Source organism: Microplitis mediator, chromosome 6 (genome assembly GCF_029852145.1).
Source record: "Microplitis mediator isolate UGA2020A chromosome 6, iyMicMedi2.1, whole genome shotgun sequence".
NCBI lineage: Eukaryota > Metazoa > Arthropoda > Insecta > Hymenoptera > Braconidae > Microplitis > Microplitis mediator.
The window spans coordinates 5475362-5492500 of NC_079974.1; the positions used below are offsets into that span (position 1 = coordinate 5475362).

At 28.1% G+C, this 17139-nt stretch overlaps 2 protein-coding genes across 5 annotated transcripts; one reads left to right on the forward strand and one right to left on the reverse strand.

Moving 5' to 3' along the window:
- Positions 1-456: 456 nt before the first annotated feature.
- LOC130670276 (uncharacterized) lies at positions 457-3010 on the reverse strand. 3 transcript variants are annotated; one of them, XM_057473601.1, is made up of 3 exons: positions 2733-3010; positions 954-1168; positions 457-879 (listed from the first exon to the last, which is right to left on the reverse strand). In XM_057473601.1, the coding sequence occupies exons 2-3, from the start codon at positions 1166-1168 to the stop codon at positions 678-680; spliced, it is 417 nt and encodes a 138-aa protein (XP_057329584.1). In that variant the 5' UTR covers positions 2733-3010; the 3' UTR covers positions 457-677. The 3 variants fall into 3 exon arrangements, with proteins under 3 accessions (XP_057329584.1, XP_057329586.1, XP_057329585.1); XM_057473603.1 differs by having other exon boundaries at positions 2738-2742; XM_057473602.1 differs by lacking the exon at positions 2733-3010 and adding an exon at positions 2605-2728.
- A 6170-nt stretch (positions 3011-9180) lies between these two features.
- Positions 9181-11891, forward strand: LOC130670275 (uncharacterized). 2 transcript variants are annotated; one of them, XR_008990345.1, is made up of 3 exons: positions 9181-11061; positions 11162-11354; positions 11719-11891. XR_008990345.1 is itself a non-coding variant. In XM_057473600.1 (2 exons), the coding sequence occupies exons 1-2, from the start codon at positions 9604-9606 to the stop codon at positions 11225-11227; spliced, it is 1524 nt and encodes a 507-aa protein (XP_057329583.1). In that variant the 5' UTR covers positions 9181-9603; the 3' UTR covers positions 11228-11891. The 2 variants fall into 2 exon arrangements, 1 of the variants encoding a protein (XP_057329583.1); XM_057473600.1 differs by having other exon boundaries at positions 11162-11891.
- The last annotated feature ends 5248 nt before the right edge of the window (positions 11892-17139 follow it).

Genomic DNA, 17139 nt, shown 5'->3' on the forward strand with positions numbered 1-17139 from the left:
AGAACCAACTGAATCGGTGGGTTAGTTAAAAAGTTATAGCGTTCACACACACACACACACACACACACACACACACACACACACACACACACACACACACACACACACACACACACACACACACACACACACACACACACACACACACACACACACACACACACACACACACACACACACACACACACACACTGCAGTTAGTAAAGTAGTTCAGAAAACAATTTTTTCTCTCAGTGTGATAATTGTTATGTCACACAGTTTAGTTTTTGAAATGTGATCTTAATCTTTGTTATGCTAGATTACGAATATTATAAATACAGAATACACTTACTCTGAAAAAAAAAAAATCACAAAGATGTGCTCTTTTTTTTGTATCTTAGACCCCCCCCCCTTAATCATGTAGCAGTTTTGATTTTATATCAAAAATTATACAATAAACTTTACACTGATTTCAAATTATAATTTCATTGTAACATTTTTTTTATTCAACACTTATAACATAATCTTCACCTTTCTCTAATGATATACAATTTAACTTATAAAAAATTCATTTTAACAGTAACATTAGTATATGTAAAATATTGGAGTATGTATAAAAACCTAAGATTTAAAAAAATATCTTAACAACGAGTATAAAATGAAACTGACCATTTCTTAAAATCTATTACTCTAAAAAATTACGGATATCCGTAAATGGGTAATGGTTCATGTTGTGGCGACCAGTGTTTTTCGTACTCGACATATGACTTCCCTACTGGTCTTTCCACTATTTTCTCTACGAATACTGGTTTTTCTACGTACTCGACATATCTTACGGGGGGTGGAGCGGCAACGTAAACGTGATGAACCTCAGGTGAGTGTTGATAACCAGCTTTATATCTAAATAAAGAGAGGACAATATTTCAGTGTGATATATAAATAAAAATCTTTTTAATGCACATTAAATTTTTTACCCTTTAGCAAGTCCCAGACCAAGTCCCAATAGTCCCGCGCCAATAAGCTTTTTTTTAAGGAATAATGTTCTTTTCTGTCGAACGTGAACTTCGTTCGAGCCACTTTCAGCTGGCGGGTTCAAAGATAAATCGTCCAATTCATTCACAGGCGTTGCTTGGGTCCGTGCACTGACCCAACAGAAACTTATTAGGATAAAGATTGGTAAAATGTTCATCTGCAATAGAAATATGTCATCTATTACTTTCAAATACATGAAACCAATCGAAACAATAAAAAAATTTATGTTTCCAAATTAGTGCTACTATAAATTTTTAATTTATGACTTTAAGTAAAAATTGACAGGTCAAGTGTTTTATCAAACATTGATATAAAAAATAAATTTGAGAAAAAAAAACTTAAAAATATTTGAATCGTTTATTTGAGAAACCCCATAAGTCATGTTTTTTACGAAATTAGGTTTTTTGCATTTTTGGGTTCTTTGGATGTCCCCCCATAGAAATCAATCAAAATATGCATCAAATCGGCGTTTAAAAAAAAATTAACGGGCTGACAGCAATTTCATTTAATTGAGAAACCCCATAATTCAATGACTTAAATAAGCATATGCAGTTTTAGTTTTACAGAAATAACTTTTTTTTTTTTTAATTTAAAATTCGCGCTTTTTTGGGAAATTAATTTCAAATGTTGTTTTATTGTTGACTGTTATATGACTAATTAAAATGTTTAAATTAATTATAATTTTTTGTAATTTCTGAGTTTCAGAGTTCAAATAAATATTTAATACTTCATTTTATCAGTGTAATAAATGATTTGAGTGAAAATATTTAAAAAAACAATGATTTTATAACTTTTTTTTCCGTTTCGTTGAGAAACCCCATAAGTCAATCAACTTTAAATAATTTTTTTAAGTAGTTTCAGTTAAAAAATTAAATTTTTCTTGTTGGAATCTTTTTCAGCGACGCTAACATTATTGTATTCAATTATTTATTTATTATTTTAATGTCAAGTTTTTCAAAAAAAAATGTTTTTTGTGTTTCCTGAAAAATTTTGTTTTTTTGACTTATGGGGTTTCTCAAATAAACGATTCATCTTCAAATGGTATTCATTAGGATATCAATATTTTTTCGACTTTTTTTTTGACGCTCACTTGAAAAAATGTTAGTTTGAAGTATTTAAAAACTGCTTTTCAAATTTCAAGTCATTAAGAAATTTTTCAAAAGTCACTCGAGAATTTTTAAACTCTTTTTTTTTCAAAATCTTTGGTTTGATCTTTTCTATGTAGTTCGCAGAGAAACATAATTGAATTCTAAGTCAAAATTTTAATATTTAAAGGTCGTTTGAAACGATTGAAAACTTCGTTAAATTTATTTCCAAAAATATTTACCGACCTTTAAGTATTAATAATTTGACTTAAAATTTTAGTATATCTCTCTATGACCTGCATGGAAAAGATTGAACTGGTAAGAAACCAAATATTTTGAAAAAATAAAATTAATTTTCATTTATTTTCGAACGTTTACAGTTCCTGAGTTCTAGAAAATTTTTTAAACTTGGAGAGAACTCTTGAAATACTTCAAACTTAAGTGTTTTATGTCAGCTTCTAAATAAAAAAAGTCGAAAAAAAAACTCCTAAGGGAAAGTGTTACAAACTTTTTATAGTTATTATATTAAATATCACAGTTATGTTAACGCGATAATTTTTCAAACGTTCTGTAGATTTTTATACTTAGTAAATACTGTCCATTCATAAGCTTAGATTATTTAATTTATTTGTATACCTTACACTTGCACTTGTCACTGAGTGTTTATGATTAAGACGAATACTACTTGATTTTATATACTCGACATTGCTACCCCTACCTTACAGTACATATGCGTAATTGTAACGAAATAATCAAACACGTATGATGGGCATAGTAGGTTGCGACAACTAATTCTTGATTTCGATTTACTGTTGCCCTCGTAAACGTACTTTTAGTGACAATGAAAGTTTAAGTGTAAGATTCACTTTATTTGTACAAGTAATTAGACTCTACAGGCAACTTTCGTTCGAAAACCGCTAATGATCCTACTTACTAAATGTATTGTTATGGATAGAGGATATAACTTAAAAAAATAATGTAAAATTATTTTGCTCTCTTAAATTTGAAATAGTGAAAATAGTGGCTATTCACTGTTTACTAGTGAAAAGTATGTCACTAATTCAAATAGTGGTATACTTTTCACAAGCAAAAAGAGACTATTCACTGCCAAATAGTGATTGTCACGTGATTTTCACTAATTCGTTTTTAGAGAGTGCGAAAAAGTAAAAATTTGAACATGCATTTGATTATTACTAGGAAACAAAAGTAACAATTGTGAAAGTCACGTAGATTTCGTGCGTACACACTTTCCATATAAAATAAACCTCAATCATTTTGTTCTCTTTCATTCAATTTTCACCAGTTTATTTTGTCATTCCAGACACGAGCTTATACATTTAACGGCATGCAATATGACACAACTGTGCTCATCGATTGCAATATTTGATGCTAAATACAAAAAAGAAAGTAAGAGTACATTAGGCAGGATAAAGATACAGTAACATAACGTGTTGCATGTCTTTGAAATATATTTTAGTTTAAGCATTAACTATTTTGATTTAAGCATTTATATTTAAAATTTCCCGCTAACGAAATTAAAAAATTTGAAAAGATGTGTGTGTGTGTTTCATAACTTTCAAACGACTGGATCAATTTAGATCAATTATGTGGCGATCGAAAAAGCTTGATCATCGATTCCAGACGGATTTTGCTCATCTTAAAACATGACAGAGCCCCGGGTAAAAACTAAGCAATCTATCGCAAATTTACCAAAGATCTACCGCAAATCTTTCGTTCACAGATCTGTAGTAGATCTGCGGTGAGTCTGCTTGGGGAGACAACATTTTCCAATGTTAAAAAATACATCACAAACTACTGGAAGATCTTTTGCAGATCTGTAAGCAATGGATGCGTGGTAGATCTTTGGCGAGTCTCATCATGATCGTTTCGTTATGTAAATAAATTTATTTATATTTAAATATTAGGGTGTTTCAAAATAAACATTTTTTTTTTTTCCAAGTCTTATAGTCTTAAAAGTTAGTTTAAGTATTCAAAAAATCCTCCCCAAAAAGCAGCTCGAAAGCTCAATTCTGCTAAGAGCTCAACGAGTATTAATTTTCTCATTTGAATTACATGTAAAAACAGTTTTTTTTTGTTTTTTAAAAATGAAAGTATTAAAAAAATTTTTTTTTGAAGATCGAAGTGCATTGTCTTGTAGGAAATTAAATTCTCTACAAAAAAGCTCATCAGTGTTTTCTTCGTACAACTAACAGAAAAAAAGTTATGAAGCTTGAAACAATAGTGAATGAAAAACTTAACGGAAAGATAATTTCCAGAATTAATTATACGTGTACATGTTTATACAGTGAATCTACATTAGGGTGGTCGTTAAAAATTAAATTTTCTCAGGCGTCCTATAGAAAGCTTCTTTTTAGTGAAAAAATACCTGGGGAATTTGGTTTTTTCGTTTTAAGTAAAAAGAACACGTGCCGCAGGACGATCAAAGTTCATTTTTCGATGCGATCGCGGTTTTTTTTAAATATCTCATGAAATATGCAGATTAGAGGAAAAAATCATAGGAACAATTTTGTAGGAAATTGAATTTTTGACAAAAAAGGTCATTTTCATTTTTGATATAAAATGTGTATTTACGAAGATATTTTAAAAACACTTTTTTAGATCTGATGAATTGAGCGTTTTAAGGATTACAAATTTTGAAAATAACATTTTTCTAAGTATATAGAAACTGTAACAAGCATTAATAATTGATATGTTACGAGTTACGAAGTTGTCTATATTTAAGAAAAAACGTTACTTTTAACATTCGTAATTCTTAAAATGCTCAATTGATAAGATCTGAAAAAGTTTTTTAAAAATATCTCCGTAAATACACATTTTATATCAAAACTGAAAATGACCTTTTTTGTCAAGAATTTAATTTCCTACAAAATTGTTCCTATGATTTTTTCCTTTAATCTGCATATTTCATGAGATATTTAAAAAAAACTGCGATTGCATCGAAAAATGAACTTTGATCGTCCTGCGGCACGTGTTCTTTTTACTTAAAAAGAAAAAACCAAATTCCCCAGGTATTTTTTCACTGAAAATAAGCTTTTTATAGGGCGCCTGAGAAAATTTAATTTTTAACGACCACCCTAATCTACATACTATGTATAATTATTGTTGGATTCTCTGTACAAAAATCAATCTTTATTCTTATATATACTTTATTTAATTATTTCTTTTTACTAAATATTCTGTTCGAAATAATATTTCGAACAGTGTTGCATTTAAGTTGTAGTATATATATTTAAGTTGAGTTCAAAATATGTATATGTTTACTTAAAGAAAAAGAAAGCTAGCATGGATCAAATTTTATGACCTTAGGTACATGGGTCGACGAGAGATTCCAAGTAAATGCAAGGCAATATGTTTTTCTTCATTTGCACTCATATATATATATTTTGAACTTAGAGATCTTTGTTATACAAAAAGAAGAGAGGTTGGTGGACCTCAGTGTTAAATAATATTAAAAGAATAAGTTTGTCTAAGCTAAATCTCTTACGAGTGAAGACATACCCTAGAGCGCGTATTTTTAATAAAAGATATAATATTCATTTGTTTAATAAATTGATTTGTTTCATTCACGATTACCATACCTAAATTCCCAACAGGTTATGGGCCCAGAATACGCCGTGTATTAAAATCGTGAAAGAAAGATTAATTTATCAAAAGAAAAAAATTGAATAGTATAAAAATTTGAAAATCATCTTACATCAAATCTTCTATCAAATTTTCTAATTTTAATATTGAAGTGCATGTGATTTTAAATGATTAAAATAATTAAACAAAAATAAATTATAAATAATCATTTTCAAATAAAATAAAATTAAATATAATTCTTGATAATAATGTGCTGAATAATAATTACATAATGAATAGTGATAAAATTTTGAGTTTAGTTTACTTTAATAGTTTGTGCCGTGATTATATAAAGTGATTATTGCTGAGCCTCAAATAAATTGAAAGAAGAAAAAAAAAAAGAAGATTCTTCAATTTTACACGTCTGATTGTCTTACAAACAGAGCGATTATTGCTCAAAGTTTTGATAGTCTCCAGAGACGAATCAAATTGTCCTGAGCAAAAGGCGGAGAATTTATTTTAGAAACAAAAGAGGTTTCATCCAGATGACAACAACCGTAAGCGTTCTAGGAGTGATAGAAGGGGTCATATACAGTCCTGTACAGCGGTGTCAAAGCTGTAGAAGTCAGGCATGGTGGTCATTTCAGATAAGAAAGGGGTAAAAATTAATAAAGGTGGTATACCCATCATGGAAGGTAAGCCCTCTAATAATTTTATTCAGATCGGCTCCACAGTTTAAATACATAAAGCTCATTCTGTCGCTCAAGAAATAATAAGACGAATTATAGTACATAGCATGAAAGACTAGGTCATATAAGTGAGCATAAATTTGTACAATCAAAGAATCATATTATGATTGAAACTTAAGGCAGATAATAGAAATCATTTGTAATAATTAAATATGTGAATTGTGCGTTAAAAGAAAACAAACTCGATTATCATTCAGAACGGCTAAAAATCGAGATCATATTAGGAGTTTACTATTTATTGTACATTAGGATATATCTAATCCAATCATTCCGACGGCTCTAGATAAGAAAAATTATTTTGTCCGATTTCTAAATCATTAAACTCATTACTGTGTATAGTATATTTAATTAAATATAGATTTAACTCAGTTACAAACGAGTTTATTGATGTACATTAAAATTGGTAGAGAATATTTATTTGAAGTTCAGATAAAATTTCTGGATAATGCAGTACTTACTACAACATATTTAATTGATAATGTTCCGAGTAGGGCCTTGAAAGAAACTCATATACCATATGAAATGTGGTATAATAAAAAGACTATCCACCAAGTATCTTAAAGTGTTTGGTTCATTGTGTATATACACAAGAAAACTAACAGAAATAAATTTGATGAAAAAAAAAAAAAAAAAAAAAATATCATCAAAGGGAATTCTGGTAGATTATGAACCAAACGGGTACAGAGTTTTCGAAATTGAGAGTGAAAAATATGTGGTAGTGAGAGACGTTATTGTAGACAAAAGAAAAATTTTTTTTAGACCGAAAATAAAATCTGGTCATGTTGACGAAATGTTAGGTCATAAAACTGGTGTCACTAACAAAATGTTAAACCCAGGTAAAGTAACTGTAGTCCCTAACAGTATGTTAAACCCAGATAAAATAACTGGTGTCACTAACGTAATGTTAAACTCAGCTAAAGAAACTGTAGTCACTAACTAATTGTTAAACTCAGTCAATCATTCGAGTAGTCACTAACGTAATGTTAAACTCAGCTATAGAAACTGTAGTCACTAACTAATTGTTAAACTCAGTCAATCATTCGAGTAGTCACGGACGAAAGGTTAAACTCAGGTAATGAAACTGTGGTCACTAACGAATTGTTAAACTCAGTCAATCATTGGCCTGGATGAATCTGATACGGGCAAATCAGATGGGTGAGTCAAATCTGGTCATGATAAACCAGATTGTGTGGATAAATCTGATAATAATAAATCAGATAGTTTAAATAAATCTGATATTGATAAATCAGATAGTTCCAATAAATCTGATATTGATAAATCAGATAGTTTAAATAAATCTGATGTTAATAAATAAGATAGTTTAAATAAATCGGATATTGATAATCAGATAGTTGGAATAAATCTGATATTGGTAAATCAGTTAGTTTGAATAAATCTGATAATGGTAAATCAGATAATTTAGATAAATCTGATATTAATAAATCAGACAGTTTAGATAAATCTGATATTGTTAAATCTGATATTAATAAATCAGATAATTTAGATAAATCTGATATTAACAAATCAGATAGTTTAAATAAATCTGATGTTAATAAATAAGATGGTTTAAATAAATCGGATATTGATAATCAGATAGTTGGAATAAATCTGATATTGGTAAATCAGTTAGTTTGAATAAATCTGATAATGGTAAATCAGATAATTTAGATAAATCTGATATTAATAAATCAGACAGTTTAGATAAATCTGATATTGTTAAATCTGATATTAATAAATCAGATAATTTAGATAAATCTGATATTAACAAATCAGACAGTTTAAATAAATCTGATATTAATAAATCAGACAGTTTAGATAAATCTGATATTAATAAATCAGAGCTTATATAAATCTGATCTTAATAAATCAGATAGCTTAGATAAATCTGATCTTAATAAATCAGATAGCTTAGATAAATCTGATATTAATAAATCAGATAGTGTAAGTTAATCTGGTTATGATAAACCAGATAGTTTAAGTATATCTGATAACGATAAATCAGATTTAATAGATAAAGTAAATAGTCATAAAGATAATAAAATTCCTAAGTTACACAATAGGAATAAATCAGAAGCCAGTTGTAGGAGAAGTAATAGGATCAGAGGCCGTCCTCAGATTTCGTATAGTGAAAATAGTTTACCTGACGATTGCATGCTATCCGCTCAATCAATAATACACAAAATTCCTAGTTCGTATTATGAAATTAAAAATAGGAATGATAGGGTTGAGTAGAAACGAGCTGTTAAAAGTGAATTCGATTCACTTCGTATTAATAATACTTGGACATTGGTACCGAGACCTAAACATAAAAATATTGTAGACTGTAAGTGGATACTTACAATTAAAAATTACGAATTTGGAAATCCACATAAATGTAAAGCTCGATTAGTTACTAGAGGTTTTAGTCAAAAATAAATGGTAGACTATGATGAAACTTTTGCGCCAGTTGCTAGAATGACTAGTTTTAGATTCATAGTTGCAATTGTCAATCAGAATAATCTGTTACTGCATCATATGGATGTGAAGAAAGTTTTTTTGAATGGCAAATTAAAAGAAGAAATTTATATGAAAATACCAGAAGGAGTCAAATGCGATAAAAATCAGGTGTGCAAATTGAACAAAGCTCTGTATGGTTTAAAGCAGGCTGCACGCTGCTGGTTTGAAGCATTTGAGTCTACATTAAAAGAATTAAATTTTCAAAATTCTTCTGTAGATCGTTGTATTTATATTTTAGATTTAAGGGGTTAGGGGTAGTCAGAATTTTCAAAAAATCGATTTTTTTTTTTTTGCATTTTCTTAAAGTATAATATTTTAAAAATATTGTGTGAAAATTTGAAGTGAATCCGACAAATTCTTTTCGAGTTATTTAACAATGACCAAAGGACGCTCGGGTGCTACGTGGCATTCGAGAGCAGGTAGCTAGAAACAGCTGCAAGCAACCGACTTTTCGGGTTTCATTGTCATGAATATCTCCCCATTTTAATGTATTTATAATTATATATATATATATATATATATATATATATATATATATATCCTTCTACATATATTCACAATTTGTAGGTAGTACAAGAACTGAAAAATAATTTTTGGTTGCCAGTATACCTGTAGTCGTTGCACTGATCAGTCGATAGTTTTGTGATAAATTATTTCTCAAGTGAATTAAATTATTAACCATGGGACGTGATTCTAGAAAGGTTTCAAGAGAACTTCGGAGTTCTGAAAAAATTAATAAGTCGCGTTCAGTCAAAAGAAAGAATGTTTTTAATCCGAAAACAGCCGAACGTGATGAAAGTATTCAGAGTACATCTTCTAAAAAATTAAAACAAAACACTGAAGATGATGTACCTGAAGACAGCAGTACTGAATTTCGAATAATAAATTTTATTCAGGTATTCACTGCAATTTCTGCTCTTATAAAATGTAAAAAATGTGATGGAAATGTAGTGTTTCAAACAGCAAGTACACGTGGGCTGGGATTCAAAATTGTAGTTGCATGTAATAACTGTGGAAATGAATATATTCCTTCCTGTTCTTTCGTTGGGCATTCTTATGAAATAAACAGACGTTTCATTTTTGTAATGAGAATACTAGGAATAGGATACGAAGGATTGTGCAAGTTTTGCGGCCTGATGGACATGCCGTCTTTTTTAGATAAATCTACGCATACAATTTTACTGAAACAGATTTTGAATTGTAGTAAAGCCGTCGCAGAAACCTTCATGACGAAAGCTGTGAATGAAGAAAAGCAAGCAATGCCAACAACTGAAAATGAAGATATAAATCATCTAACTGTATCGGGAGATGGAACCTGGCAAAAACGGGGATATACATCGTCATTTGGAGTTTCTTCTATAATTGGCTATTTTACTGGAAAGATTCTTGACATAAACATTAAAAGTGCATATTGTAAGCTATGTGAGTATTGGAAAAAAAAAACAAATACTGTTGAGTTCGAGGAATGGTATCAATCGCATGAAGATGTGTGTTCTGCTAATCATCAAGGGTCTTCTGGGAAAATGGAGGTGGATGCGATGGTCGAAATGTTTTCGTATTCTGAAACTAAATATGGAGTTAAGTATGCCAACTATATTGGTGATGGTGACTCCAAGACCTATTCAGGAATTATAAAATCAGATCCTTACGAAAATACAACTGTAAATAAAAAGGAATGTATAGGGCATGTCCAAAAGCGGATGGGGAGTCGATTACGTACGCTGAAGAGTAAACAAAAAGGTCTTGGTGGTCGAGGTAAGCTCACAGGAAAATTAATAGACAAACTAACTGTGTACTATGGTTTAGCAATACGCCGGCATTGTGATTCTATTGAAAATATGAAATCTGCTATAATGGCAACCTTTTATCACTACGGCTCGAGTGATGAAAAACCGAATCATGATATGTGTCCAAAAGGCGAAGAATCTTGGTGCTCTTACCAGCGCGCTGAAGCAAGAGGAGAGCTTGATACCTTTTCTCACGATTATTCTCCTTTACCTTCTGATGTTTTAAAAGCTATCAAGCCTATATACGAAGATCTTAGTAATGAAAATTTACTTTCAAGATGTGTAGGTGGATTCAATCAGAATAATAATGAAAGCTTTAACCAACTAGTATGGAAAATATGCCCAAAAACGGTAAATACTAGTTTTACTATCGTACAAATAGCTGCATACGTTGCTATGTGTATATTTAATGAGGGTATAAATTCATTATTAGTCTTGATGAGTACACTAGGACTTAATTGTGGGCCTAATTCTCATCGGTATGCAGAAAGAATGGATGCTGCACGTATCAAAGTAGCAGATAAGCGCGCTAATGATAACACCCGAGAAGGTCGATTGCAACGTAGGCACCAGCAAATCGATATTTTGGAAGCTGCTATGTCGGCTGAAGAGCTATTATATGGTCCAGGAATAGATGACTCAGTGTAAGTTATTAAATAATTCTTATAATTCGACATAAATCCATAGCAAAACTTTAAATGCGTTTTTCTCAAAACTATGTTTTCTGAACTGGTGATCACTGTAACTTAAAAACTGCTCGGTAGATTTCAATAAAATTTATTGTACTTTTGAAATACATTAAAAACTCGTGCCTGATCGAAGGATTTTTTTTTTTTTTCAAAATTTCGATTTTTTTTTAACAATAAACTGTCGGTTTTTTTCTCGAAAATTTGAAAAAAATTTCCTGAGGCCGCCATTTTGTTAATTTCGAAAAAAAAAAAAAAAGCTTCGATCAGGCACAAGATTATCTATTAATAAAACTAATTTTTCTTGTCCGATTGATTTTAGATGAATCTCCAAGGACTTATGATGATCACCGCAAAGGACTTCGGGAGGAACGGGCTCTACAAAAACAGCGATAACTTTTTGAATTATTAATTTTTTTTTTTGAAATTTTCGTGAAGTCAAATCGAAACGTGTTCTAATAAAGCTATGTTTTTATTTTTGTCAAATAAAGTAATTAACTACAAAAAAAAAATTATTGAAAATCATCATTTTTTCATACCCCTGAGTACCCCTAACCCCTTAAGAGATGTCTTAAAGAACATTTATCTAGTGTTATATGTTGATGATCTTTTTGTAGCAACTGCAGATATGAATACTATGAATATTTTTAAAGAGTATTTGATGAATAAATTTCAGATGGTCAATTTAAAAGAAATTAGATCATTTTTAGGCATAAAAGTTACAAGAAAAGATAATGTAATAACATTAGATCAAAATGCATACATCAACTCAGTCTTAAATAAATTTAATATGCATGATTATGAAAATTATGATGCGCCATGTAAAAGTGTTATTGGTTGTATAAAGTACATAATGGTTTGTTCACGACCAGAATTAAGCATATCAGAAAATATCGTAAGTAGATATATGAATAAAAACAATAAAAACACTGTGGCAGTATCTGAAAAGAGTATTAAGATATTTAAAAAGTTCTAGTAATATTAGATTAACATATACCCGTAATAATTATAAAGAAATAATCAGCGGTTATGTAGACGCAGATTAGGCAAGTTATAACAACGATAGACAAAGAATACAACCGATTATTTATTTAAGTTATTCGATCATTGTACTATTTGCTGGGCATCTAAACGACAGGCATCTGTAGCAGGTTCATCATCAGAAGCTGAATATATGGCTCTGTATGAAGCTGCACAAGAGGCACTGTGGTTACGATCATTAGCGGAAAATATAAAGATAGTTATATTAGGGTCAATAGTAATTTATGAAGATAAAAATGGTTGTATTGGTATCGCGAACAATCCATCAAGTCATAAAAGATCGAAAAATATCGATATAAAATATCATTGCTTTCGTAACAAAGTAGAGCACGGTTTATTAAAACTAATTTATATGTCTACAGATCAACAGATTGCTGATGCACTGACCAATTATTTGGCTGAACCAAAATTTGTGGAATTCAGAACACAAATGGATTTGAAATAATTTTAAAGAATATATTTATGTTGTATATATTGTATGTATATATATATATATATTATAGACTGTATAATTGAAATATTTAAGATAAATGGTCGGATTAGGTTTTTCTGGGTTTTCCTAATCCCTTTGCAAATTAGTTGGGCCATAATGTTCGCACCCCCAGATTGCGTGAAAGGATATGTCTTTACAATTTAATTTTAGAAGTTAATTGATATAATAAGTTTATTGTAAAGGTATCATTAATAATTAGTATTATGATTGTGTAAGCTAATTTAATCTTAATTTTATTTTATTTAAAGATTAATTTTTGAGGGGGCGTGTTGGATTCTCTGTACAAAAATCAATCTTTATTCTTATATATACTTTATTTAATTATTTCTTTTTACTAAATATTCTGTTCGAAATAATATTTCGAACAGTGTTGCATTTAAGTTGTAGTATATATATTTAAGTTGAGTTCAAAATATGTATATGTTTACTTAAAGAAAAAGAAAGCTAGCATGGATCAAATTTTATGACCTTAGGTACATGGGTCGACGAGAGATTCCAAGTAAATGCAAGGCAATATGTTTTTCTTCATTTGCACTCATATATATATATTTTGAACTTAGAGATCTTTGTTATACAAAAAGAAGAGAGGTTGGTGGACCTCAGTGTTAAATAATATTAAAAGAATAAGTTTGTCTAAGCTAAATCTCTTACGAGTGAAGACATACCCTAGAGCGCGTATTTTTAATAAAAGATATAATATTCATTTGTTTAATAAATTGATTTGTTTCATTCACGATTACCATACCTAAATTCCCAACAATTATTAAGGTGTTTTCAAAATATTTCTGAGATCTTACTGATTTTCCGTATAAATTTTGAAAGAAAAATATTTTTTTTAAGAATTACTTTTTTTCTTTCTGTATTTTTTTTTTTCTGTATTTTTAAATTAAAATGAAAGTTCTGTTCTGAAAATAAGGAAAATTTTTCCCATGTGTTCAAAAAAAAAATTGACAGTTAACATTAGCTCCGATGGCAAAACCTAAATTTCGATCAAAAATCTGTTTAATATAATGAAAACATGAAGTTATACTATTTAATGTAGTTAAGAGCTTCATAACTTTTTTTCTGTTAGTTTTCTGAAGAAAACACTGGGAAGCTTTTTTGTAGAGAATTTAATTTACTACAAGACTGTGTACTTTGATTTTCGAAAAAAAATTTTTTTAATACTTTTATTTAAAAAAAAAAAAAAATTTTTATTTTTTGGATCACCCTAATATATACATATATTGTTCTCAGACAGTGCCCCCCCCCACTTTTTAGAAATATGCAATGACTTTCAACTGTTATAACCGTATTAAAATTTTATTAATTAATTAAAAAAAAATTAAAACCTAAATTGAAAAAAAGACAACGTAGTCGTAATTTCGTTAAGATATAGAATTTAAAAAAAATTACTTACAATTGATATCAGTTGGGAGTTAAACGAAATTTGTTGAATAAATTTTAACCAACAAAATTTAAAAATTCGAATTATAAAATTGACATGAAAATTTTACTGAAATTTATTTTATGAATATTGTTTAACTCCTAATTGATATCAAGTAGAAATAATTTTTTTTTAAGTCTATATGTCGGCAAAATTACGACTACGTTGTCCTTTTTTCAATTAATGCTTTAATTTTTTTTTAATTAATTAATAAAAATTTGATACGCTTATGACAGGTTAAAGTCATTGAAAATTTTTGAAAAGTGGGGGGCACTGTTTGAGAATGGCCTTAACGAATAAAAAACAAAAAAATTTGTCATCTTAAAAATTCTACTTTTTCTCCCTTTAAGTTTTAACTCCCTTAACTTTTTTTCTATCAAGTTTTAAGCGTATGACTCAAGAGACTTTTTTTGTGGAGAATTTCATTTCCTACAAGATTGCTGAGCTCAAAAATCGGAAAAAATTTTTTTTGACATAGTTATTTACAAAATAGAACAAACAAAGTTTTTTCAATGTATTTTAAATGGGAAAGGGAATCTTCCCGTGTGCGCCAGCTCAATTTTTGAGATATAGAGCTGAAATTTTAGGAGAATTTTTTTTTTTTATTAAAGTAACTTTTAAGATGTATTTAATTAAATTAAAAAATAAATTTTTTTTTTTGACCCAGTCTAATCTAAGTATGTTTTTGTTTTTGTTTTGAATGCTGTAGAAGTTATAAAATTAAGTTGATGAATAATTTAAAAAAAATAAAGGATTCATAAGGAGCACATACATACTTATTAAAAACTGAGCTTATACTTGAATTAATAAGTCTCCTTGCTAATAAAATTTTCAATTATCTTACGAATAAGTTCAAAGAAGAATATTACCGGCAAATCAAAGTATATATGATAGTTAGTAACCTAAAATATGCTGTACTATAGCAACGAATTATTTTTAAAATCATATATTATTTTATTACATGTAAGCTTTAAACGATGTATAATAGACTAATTAATTTTTTTGGATTAATAAATAAGTAAAATAAAATAAAAAATCGTCGAAACATGAAAATGATATCTGCCAGGCGAGAAATAACATATTTACAACAGGTAATGGTTGACTCACGTTAATTCAGTACATTCTGATCAACATAACTTAGATATTTACGATTTATAAATACGAAATTTTTTTGATTTTCATTATTTATTTTTAAGTTTACTATTAATAATTATTGAGTGAAAATTAAGTTTTTATAAATATTTATAATGATTCATTATAATAATATAAATTTTCCGTATATTTATATTATTATAGTTAGAAAACGAATAAATTAAATTATCAAGCTATTGTATATGTAGAAATATCAATGAAATAATTTTTTTCGTCTAAATACATTCATCCAAATAGTTAATATAAGAGTTTTTTTATTGTTTTCCGAAAAAAAAAAATTGGATAGAGCCACTATTAAAAAAAAAAACAAAAAAAAAAGTTGTTCTATCTAACTTGAAATTTTATAATAATGAAACGCATGACCATTTTAAAGATTAAGGGAACAGAAATAAAAGCTAATAACCAAAAAAATGTTATTGAAATGAATCTAAAGATGTTTTTTTTCTATGGATACATATTAATTAGTCAAAATCGATTAATTTAAATTTTAAACTAGTTTAGAATTTAAATTCATAAAATAGACTAAATAAAAGAATTTGAAGTCATTTTCTGTTTTTAGTTAATATATATTGTTAAAGAAACAAAAAAATAAATAAATAAAAAAATATTAAAAGATTGAAATGAAGAAATAAAAAAAATTCAATTAACGCTATGACCGTTGTGAAAAAAAAAAATCAACAATTGGTTTATAATAAAAACACTATATATTTGAATGCGATTCTATTAAAATCTTTTATCAATTAAAGCAATATTTAACATAAGTAAAATTAAAATTATTTACTTATTATAATTACATGTATAAATGAAAAATTAACATAAAAGTTGAAAATGACTTTTTAGGAACTTATATAATTTTTAATCCGTTTTCGGATATTTAGCTGTAGCAACTAAAAAAAATTTAATATATTCTTTATAATATAAATATATATATATATATATATATATATATATATATATATATATATATATATATATATATTTATATAAAATATGAAATAAATAAAAACAATAATATCTACTATAGTTTAACAATTTTTGATAATATAAGAGTACATAATATAAGTATGAAAAAATTAAAAATAAACGTTATTTTTATTTTTTTTTATTTTCAAGTAAATATAGTAAAAATGGTTATATATTAATAAAACATACATAAAATATAATACATATGATTAGAATTTAATTGAGTAGTTGATTCTTTAATTAAAAATGTCAAATAATTCAAACAAAAAAATTATTTATTTATTCAATTTAAGAAAAGAAAAAAAAAATTAATAATAAACTGCTAGTGATATACATAGAAGAATTTTTCAAGTATTAACAGGTAATTTAGATGCAGGGAGATACCGTAGTATCTGCCGTGACCGAGGCAGCCGTTAGTTAGTTGAAAATACCGATATTTTTTCACGCCGGCTCGTACTAGTATGAAAGAGTAGTCAGTTGAAGCGGCTCGAGTAAGAGCTGACAGATACTGACTACGGCAAGTTGTATACTATTAACGTAACACTACCATGGGTCGATGTCTATGACTGAATGACTCTTTATGTGGTAAATCGCTACGGCGTTTATATAATATTATGTATAACTTTAAAGAAGTATACAAATATGAAACTGAGTATTGACTTACTTGT